Raw genomic sequence first — 9,506 nt, 5'->3', positions numbered from 1 at the left:
GTGTGTGTGTGTGTGTGTGTGTGTGTGTGTGTGTGTGTGGTGGTGGTGGGGTCTCACTATGTTCCCTAAGCTGATCTTCAACTCCTGTTCTCAAGTCACTAGGAGTGCCACCATCCTTTGTTTACGTCAGTACTAATCACTTTCCAATTAGTAATTAGAGAAAACACTGTAGACTTTCTATTTGTCCACCCAGAAAGTCATATGTGAGAAATTATCGGTGTGCCTGCTAAATCCAGCTACTTTACAAACACACAAGTGCAGCAGCTGACTGTTTACTCGGCGCTATGCAAGCAGCAGCGAGAACAAAGCACCTCCCTTCACCGCTCTAGCTTGGCTGGCACCTGAGTATCTAACACAATATTGACATATTGACAGGAAACCTGTTTCCAACAGGGAAAAGAAACAAAATAATGAAAGGTGGTACAGTGTCCATGGCTTGGACAATCCTAACTGCAGCCAACACCTTGATATTTTTATTATTAGAGGAAAAAGATTCTGGCCGGGAATCACAGACTTGGAGACTAACAGAGAAGGAAAGAACTTCCAACACTTGATCCAGTTCTCAGTTTTATGTTTACAGAAAGAAATGCGGAGTAACACTTCTCCGAAGGAAACTTATTTTATTGCACTCTGAGACTCATCAGTGGATTAAGAAGGTGCTACAATGAAAACAACAGCATACAAACCACAAATGCCACCTCATGCCCTTCACCAGTCCCATTTCCTAGCTCCTGACTGATTCCAGTACCATGGATCTTTCACTCACCAGCCTTAAATGCAGTTTCCTTTCAGACATCTCTTTACCCATCATCTTTTCACTCCCTTTAAATCATTTACCAAATGCTTCTACATTTATGCTTTTTCATTCTTCCTGAGGATCTTGCCCTAATCTAGGCCTTCAGCCTTCACACTAACCCCCCTGTCACCAGGATGTCACACCCAGCTCTGTAAGCACTGATTAAAGAGGGCCAGGTGAGACAGAGTCCTCATGCTCCAAGTTCCCACACCAGTGGTGCCTAGTCACCTTCTGCTAATAATTCAATCGAGCACCAACACAGGTGGTACTATGAAGGACTTGGCAGATTTGATTTTAGGTCCTGATGAGTTGACTTCAAGAAAAAGCAATTGTTACTGGGGATGCAACTCAGTGGCAGAGCACTTATCTATCATATACAAGCCCTGGGTTTGAAACTCCACACTTTAGAAAAAGAAGATTTTTCAAGTGTTCTGCAGCTAACTAGGTGAGCCCTTAAAGAGGACAGACTGTGTGGAAAGGGAGATTTGGAGCCTAGAAGGAATTCCATTTAAGGAAGACTCCCCACAATGGATTTGAAAATGAACCAATTCAGAAGGACTGAGAAGAGAGCAAGTTCAGCTGTCAGTTCATACAGAAATGGGGACCTCAGACCTACAACCACAGAAAACTGAATCTTGGTCTAATCACATGAGCTTGGAAGAAGACACTGCGCACCAGTTCATGGCCCCATGGTGATCTTAGTGGGATGCTGAGCCAGGAACCCAGTCATATGATGTCCAGACTTCTAACTTAGAGGACTAGGAGATAAGAAGGGGCTGTTTTAAGCTTCCAGGCTGCACTAATTGATTATGGAGCAACAGAAAACTTATGGGAGTATCTCTAAACTTGGCCTCTTCGGTAATCATCTCTTAGGCTACACAGATTGTTTGTGGAGGAAGTCAGATGGTTCATGGTCACAGATATGAAAAGACTTCTTCCTCTTAACAATGTTATACATAATAATAGTTTTTAAAGCCAATCTCCAATCTCCATTATTCTGTAGTACCAGGAATCAAACCCAGGACCTTGCACATGCTAGACAAGTGCTCTCTCACTGGGCAACATTCCCAGCTTGTTATTCTGATCAGAGACACAAGAGTCTATAATCAGACAGCCACACAGTGAAGAACTATGCTGGACTGACCTCTGATAGATGACATCAATTAAGTCTCTCATGCTTTCTGCATCTGGATTGCCCTATCTGTAAAAATGTGGTCTGGTGGCTGAAGAGATGGCTCAGCAGTTAAGAGCACTTGCTGCTTTTGCAGAAGTCCTGGGTTCAATTCGCAGCACCCACATGGCAGCTAACAACATCTGTAGCTCCAGTTCCAGGGGGATCCGATGCCCTCTTCTGACCTCTTAGGACATTACACCACTCGGGTGTACTTACAAATCTGCAGGCAACACACTCATATGCATAAAATAAAAATGATAAATAAAATATATTTTTAAAATGTGGTCTCCAAGGTCCATTCCACAGAACTCTCTCATGGTTCTTAGGAGCCCAAGCCCAATTTTTTCCTCTTACTTTCTATACCTAGAAATATAGCCTGCGTCTGTTCTCAGTGGCTTTTGCTTGTCAATTACTGGGCAAAGAAGACTCTCAGGATGTACAAATGTTTACCCCAGCTGACAGTGGGACCAAGAGCTGCAGAATCACATTGGAAAAAACTTGGAACATCCACCCTTCTTACCGCAGTGCTGAGAAAGATGGTGGTCGGACAGGAAACAAAAGAGACTGACTTATCTCCATAACATATAGGCCATGGTTCCACCAATAATAGCCCAGTGGGGAAAATAAAATAGACTGTACAATTAATGTACATTTGCCCAAGCTGGCCAGTTAGCACCCCAAATATCACTAATATGCTCAAAGAATAATTAAACTAATGAATCAAAACCTAATGGAAGAAGATGCTTGAAAAGATCCTATTTCATGATTGTTGTACAAGTCAGATTTTCTTGACTAGTCAGACTCTGAACTCTGCCTTGGCAATTTTCTCCTTTCTACCCTTTCTCCCTGATGGTTCCTCTCTTTGCTCCATCCAGCCTGAACTTTTCTGCACTATTTATTGCATTTTTGGAGAAGGAGTTTCTCCAAAACTTGTTGAAAGACAGCGCAGACAGTGTGTACCCATTTAATTTTTATGCATATGCCTTCCCTGGAGATTTTGTATTAGTTATATATGAAACCTCAAGATTGAGGCTTCATCAACAGGTGCCTCCCTGTGCTGAGGTGACTGAAAACACAGTGAAGTAGATGGATGACGTGCAGGCCGACTGCTTCAAAGGAGCTACATCAAAAGAATTCCTTGTACTCTTTCTACAATGAGCTTGTCTATCTATATAATTTATTATGTCCATATATGATAAAATGACTAGGTTTCATTGATACTGGACAAACTCGTTCTGACAAAACTGGCACAAACCGGATTTAAGACTACTGTAAAGGTATCCAAACTCCTTGCTGTTCACACACAAATTCTCATACATTTTGCTCCGTCCAATAAGAAAGTCAAGAGGTCAAGGTCTTAGTTGATCTGATTTCAAGTCCCAAACATAACTGAATCTAGAAAATAAAAGCAGATCTCTAGAAGCATTTTATAGAACATACTGCTTAAGTTTAAAGCCCATTGTGCTATAAGGCCTGATTTACATGCTCAATAAACATTAATATGATGAAAAAAAATTGGTTCTTCTATTTGGGAGTCAACCATAATTTTTTTTAAGTTGTGCTATAAGGCCTGATTTACATGCTCAATAAACATTAATATGATGAAAATAATTGGTTCTTCTATTTGGGAGTCAACCATAATTTTTTTTTAGATTTAGTGTGTGTGTGTGTGTGTGTGTGTGTGTGTGTGTATGTGTGTGTGTGTGTGTGTATGTGTGTATGTGTACATGCACATGTATTTATCAATATATAAATACAGGTGTCAGAAAACAGTCTGTGGGAGTCAGTTCTCTTCTTCTATCATGTGGGTTCTAGGGATCAAACTCAGGTCTTTAGACTTGGTGGCAAGCTCCTTTACCAACTGAGCCAGCACACCAGCCCACCAACCATTTCTTTTCACAATAAAATTTCATTTACAAAATTGATAAACACATTAATAGTTATGATTAAATCCACTATCAACTTTCAGAGACAAGAAGCTTTTTCAGTATGGGGGTAGAACACAGCAGCAAAGCACTAGACTAGAGTGCACAAGAGCCACATTTCAACCGTAGTACTGCCACAAAATAAAATGAAATAAGTAATAACTTGTTTCATGCTTTGTTACTCTATATACATCCAGTGTCAGGGCTCACAAATGATTAGTGCTTGAGTGAAGGTAAGACAGACTTGGCATTTGTACCAAATAGTATGCACTTGAACCATAAACATGAATCACCTGCCAACTCCAAGCTGTCCTCCAGTGCCCGAGATGCCAGAGAAATACTCACCATCAATTCTGTCCACCATGACTGTGTGGCAAACAGAAAGCAAGAAGAAGAATTGCCGGACTTCTGGCTCCTTCCCTGACTGGATTTGTTCAATAAGATAATGGTCATAAAATGCAAGCTTCCCATCAGCAAACGTATTCCAGCTAAAATCCACCTGCTGAAAGAAGTGAAGAAGGAAAGAAAATGCAATTTAAAAAACAGAATCTGTATCAGGGCCAGTGAGAAGGCTCAGTGGGTAAAGGTGCTTACATCTAAGCCTGATGACCTAGTTCAATCCCCAGGATCCACATGGTATAAAGAAAGAACTGACTCCTGCAAGTTGTTCTCAGACCTTCACACTTGTCCTGTGGCACATGCACAAGCACACATACACATATACAAACACACACAAGTAAAAAAAAGGCTAAAAAAATCTATATTAATAATTGGCATCTACTTTTCTTTTTCATATGTTTTTGCTGTTGTTTGTTTTTTTGAAACAGGGTCTCCCTGTAGCTCCTGCTGTCCTGGATCTTGCTATGTAGAGGCTGGCCTCAATTTCACAGAGATCTGCCTGCCTTTGCCTCCCAAGTGTTAGAATTAAAGGCATGCACCATCACACCTGGCTGTAGCCAAATTTTTAATTATCCAAAATTCACCTTTGTCTTGACAAAAAGCATGCTGTGATGAGTTGAACTGTGTCTCCCTAATAGTATATTGAGGTTCCAACCTCAAGTATCTATGAATGTGACCTTATTTGGAAACAAGGTCTGTGAACATAATCAATAAGATGAGGATACAGAGGATTAGGATGGAAGGGCAGATGTCTTTGTAAAAAAGACATTTGGACAGAGCCCAACACATGAGAACCCCACATGACAACAGAGACTGAGGCTTGGTGTCTACAATCAGGATCTGACAACCACCAGAGGCTAGAAAGAGGTCAGGAAGGAGCCTTCTGTAGAACTTTCGGAGGGAACAAAGCTTTGTCAACATCTGGATTTCAGGCCTTCAGTATCTAGAACTGGAAGAAGATTAACTTCTCTTGCTTTGAGTCACCCAATCTGAGGTAATTTGTTCAGGCAGCTCTAGGAAACTAATACACTTCCAACAACTCCTTACCCTGGACTCACCTCTATTTTGCTATGGCTGTGCTGAGAAGCATCTCGATGGTCTCCTGAGAAACAAATGGGACAAAACAAGTTGAATCTCCATGTGTGCACAGCTCTCCTACCTGGCTTTGCATACATGGTTACAGTGTTAACAACTGTATCTGTCGTGGCCTGGTTTTGGATGGTTCTTGGGTAAAGAATGTTTTTCATGAGTTGGAAAAAAAACCATAATATTAGACCCAGGCATTGATGGCTCATGCCTATAATTCCAATAGCTTTGTAGACTGAGGCAGGAGGATTACCACTAATTCAAAGCCAGCCTGGACCATAGAGTGAAACCCTGTCTAAAAAAAAAAAAAACCTAAATAACTAGCTAACTTACTAATAAGTGAATAATATGAAGAGTATTTGGTAGCGACCATATATGGTTTACACAGGCTAAACTAGCTCTGGGTCTTCAAAGAAAAAGGGCCAAAAACCAGCCAACGTTGTTTCAAATACTGGTACCTAGACCTCTATACTTCTTTAGAACCTGCATGATATCCTTTGATGAGGTTTATATAACCCTCCCAGGAAGTACTGTCATCACCATGGGGACAAATTCCTCAGCCCATGGTGTCTGGTCTTCCTCACTGATGAGGAAATTCATGCACACTATAAATCTTTCTAAAAGTGGAAAGAATGTGCATACGTATATATCTGTTACAATCATATTTTAAGTCTTAAGATTAAAGTTCTATATTTTAATGCAGTATTAGCTTTAAAACTGTTTATATGCATAAAGAATGTTTCAGAAAACTAGACTGGAAACCAACATTTAAAAAACATTGGGAAGCCCAAGTGTGATAACACACACCTTTAATCCCAACACTCAGGAGACAGAGTATGAGTTTGAGGCCAACCTGGTCTTTAGCAAGTTCCAGGCCAGCTGGGGCTACATAGTGAGACCCTATCTCAAAAAATGAAAGAAATCTGAAGTCCCTCTTTACTATGTAAGGTTTTCAGGTAAAAACAGGTAAAAAGTATTATGATGAAACACTTATTTTTAAAAATGTACTATTCTACCCATTTCCAGTGGACAGCTTGGTGACATTAAGTACAGTTACCTTGTGCAGGTATGACCACAATCTACCTCCAGATTGTCTTTATCTTGCATGGCTCAACCTCTTCACCCATTAAACACTAATGTTTTACTGCCCTACCCCAAGTCCTTGGCAACCAACACTTTGCTTTGTCTCTATGACTTTAACTACTCTAAGTGGAATTGTACATCACTGGCTTTTGGGTGCTTGTTTACTTTAGCGTAGTGTTCTGAGGGTTCCCTCATGTGCTACATTTTTCTTAATCTATTCATTCACTGATGAACACTTTTGGCTACTGTGACTAATGCTCCTATGAACATGGATATGCACATATCTCCTTGGGTCCTTCTCAATTACTATACTCTTTTGAGTACAGTATATTCCTAGAAGCGGACTTTCTAGAGCATATGGCAATCCAGATTTTAACTTCTGAGGGATGTGTATTTCCGACTGTTGGCTTTGCCACGTATGCCTTCCCAACACCGCCATGCTTCTTTGGCACTTGGTTGGGCATGCCCACGGGAGCAGGACTCCACTATGGAGGACACCAACAACCCTAGGAAGGCAGGCTCTGCTCTAGGCAGCACTTGGAGAATGCTGCTTTTAGCACAACTCAACAAAAAATCACTCCTGTTATTTCAGACCCAAACCTCTGAACCCACTAACTGAAAGAATATCTCTGGAGTTATTTTGCGGAAGGATTATCGAAGCTTCAAGTGCACTTATGAAATGGATTCGGTCTGACTTTTCCCTCTCCATCCCTTATACGCACCGTAGATTTGCCCATTGATGGAGCACTTTTTGAAGGTCATGATGTTTTGTGTGAGTGTCCCTGTTTTATCAGAGAAGATGTAATGGATCTGCCCTAGCTGTTCATTCAGCGTGGTGGTCCTCGCCTTTGCAGGTGTGTCCTTCTCAGTATAGTACATCTGCAGGTCCCAGTTGATGAAGTGACTCTGTCCCAAACGGATCACTTCCACACTAGGAGGACAGAAGAAGACTTCAATGGCCAGCTGAGAGGGGAGTGGCAGGAAGTAGATTCTGTCCTCTCTGTGCATATGGGAGTGAGCTGCTTATCTACTGCTCTGGTCTAAAAGTTACTGTCTACTCCTATAATATTAGGTTAATCTTTTTTTTCAAAGCCTTATTTTTAATTGTGTGTGACTGTGCAGGTAAGTATAGGTGCCTGTTTAAGCCAGATCCTTGGGAGCTGGAATTACAGGTGGCTGGAATCTCTCTGATATGGGTAGTGGGAACCAAATTCAGGTCCTCTGCAAGAACAGTAAAAGCTCTTAACCCTGAACCATCTCTCCAGCGCTACAATGGTTAATCTTGATGGTCAAGTTGATAGGATTCACAGTGACCTATGAGACACACCTCTTATGTCCACAGGAGTGTTTCCAGAGAGGTTTAAATGAGATGGAGAGACTCATTCTTAATGTAGGTAGCCATTTCCAATGGCCTGGGGTCCCAGACTGAATAAAAATGAAAGTTGAATGAGGCCATCTCCCTCTCTCCCTTTCTCTCTCCCCCCTCCTTCCTTCTCCCTCTCTCCCTCTCTCCATCCCTCCCTTCTTCCTCCCCTCCTCCTCTCTGCTTCCTGATGTGAACTACTGTGACCAGCCTGCTCACACTCCTGCTGCTATGCCTTCTCCATGCCCCCAAACAATGAATGTGTGCTGGGTAGCTTTAGTTGTCAATCTGACACACCTGGGTTTAGGGAGCCCCAACTGGGGGATTGCTTCTATTGACCAGCCTGCTCACACTCCTGCTGCTATGCCTTCTCCATGCCCCCAAACAATGAATGTGTGCTGGGTAGCTTTAGTTGTCAATCTGACACACCTGGGTTTAGGGAGCCCCAACTGGGGGATTGCTTCTATTGGACTAGCCTGTGGCCATGTCTGTGAGCATCTTCTTGATGAGTGATGTGGGAGGGCCCAGACCACTGTGGGTGGTGCCATCAAAAAAAGTAACTAGTATACTCCCCCATCCCATATATCGAAATCTAATTCCCAATACGATATTGAGGGAGGGCCTTTAGGAGATGTTTAGGTCCTGAAGGCAAAGCCCTCACAAATGAGATAAACATCTGTATTAAAGAAGCCTAAGGGTGCTCACAGGCCCCTTTTGCCCTGTGGTAATGTAGCAAGAAGGTGCCATCTGTGGAGCAAAGTTTGTGCTCTTAGCAGACAGCATATATGCTAGTCCTTGATCTTCCCAGGTTCCTGAATGGTGAGCAATACATTGCTGTTGTTCTGAGTTGCCCAGTTTAAAAGTCACATCGTTCTGACCAAGCAAGCCCTCACAAATGAGATAAACATCTGTATTAAAGAAGCCTAAGGGTGCTCACAGGCCCCTTTTGCCCTGTGGTAATGTAGCAAGAAGGTGCCATCTGTGGAGCAAAGTTTGTGCTCTTAGCAGACAGCATATATGCTAGTCCTTGATCTTCCCAGGTTCCTGAATGGTGAGCAATACATCGCTGTTGTTCTGAGTTGCCCAGTTTAAAAGTCACATCGTTCTGACCAAGTACATCACTCTCAGATTCAGGGTCAAACTGACTTTAGGCAAGGCCTGTTCCCTCATAGGACCTCTTCAATAGAATTTTCCACTCACTCCAGAGCACACCAGGCCACAGTCATGGAACTCTGCATTCAAAACACATAGCCCTGGGGGAACAGTGACACTAAAGAGAGCACCGCAGTTATCTTCACTTGCTTTTCTCTCATTGCCTGTCATACCGAGGAGCAACTGGGATGGCCAAGTTCACTTCTGCAAAGAGAACGAGGGTTCACTCGGTAATGTATCACCATGTGTCTTAAATGGGGCAAGGGTCTTTTGGAAAATTACTCATTTGGGGTTGTCACACTGGGAAAATCATATTTTTAAAAATTCTTAGTAGGTTATAGGATATCAAAAAGACGATATTAAAAAGATGATCTTGAGCAGGGCATGGTGACATGCTTTTAACCTCAGCAGAGGCAGAGACAGGTGGATCACTGTGAGTTCAAAGCCAGCCTGGTCTACATAGCAAGTTCCAGGCCAGCTGGGGCTATAAGAGAGCTGCTATACACCCAGCAACTGTTAAGTGGGAAA

General features: G+C 42.3%; 1 protein-coding gene across 1 annotated transcript in view; it reads right to left on the bottom strand.

Moving 5' to 3' along the window:
* The window catches only part of Atp8b1 (ATPase phospholipid transporting 8B1), a 148,999-nt gene that overhangs the window by 31,289 nt on the left and 108,204 nt on the right, over positions 1 to 9,506 (bottom strand). Inside the window, exons 13-15 of the mRNA XM_008855367.3 lie at positions 7,186 to 7,394; positions 5,353 to 5,396; positions 4,241 to 4,397 (exon numbers count right to left, since the gene is read on the bottom strand). Coding sequence (XP_008853589.1) covers positions 4,241 to 4,397; positions 5,353 to 5,396; positions 7,186 to 7,394 — 410 coding nt within the window. The remainder of the gene's footprint in view (positions 1 to 4,240; positions 4,398 to 5,352; positions 5,397 to 7,185; positions 7,395 to 9,506) is intronic.

The sequence above is a fragment of the Nannospalax galili genome, unplaced genomic scaffold, assembly GCF_000622305.1.
Source record: "Nannospalax galili isolate Female #2095 unplaced genomic scaffold, S.galili_v1.0 scaffold567, whole genome shotgun sequence".
Classification (NCBI taxonomy): Eukaryota; Metazoa; Chordata; class Mammalia; order Rodentia; family Spalacidae; genus Nannospalax; species Nannospalax galili.
Note: the sequence above shows the minus strand (reverse complement) of the source record. Positions and strands in the feature narration are given on the sequence as shown.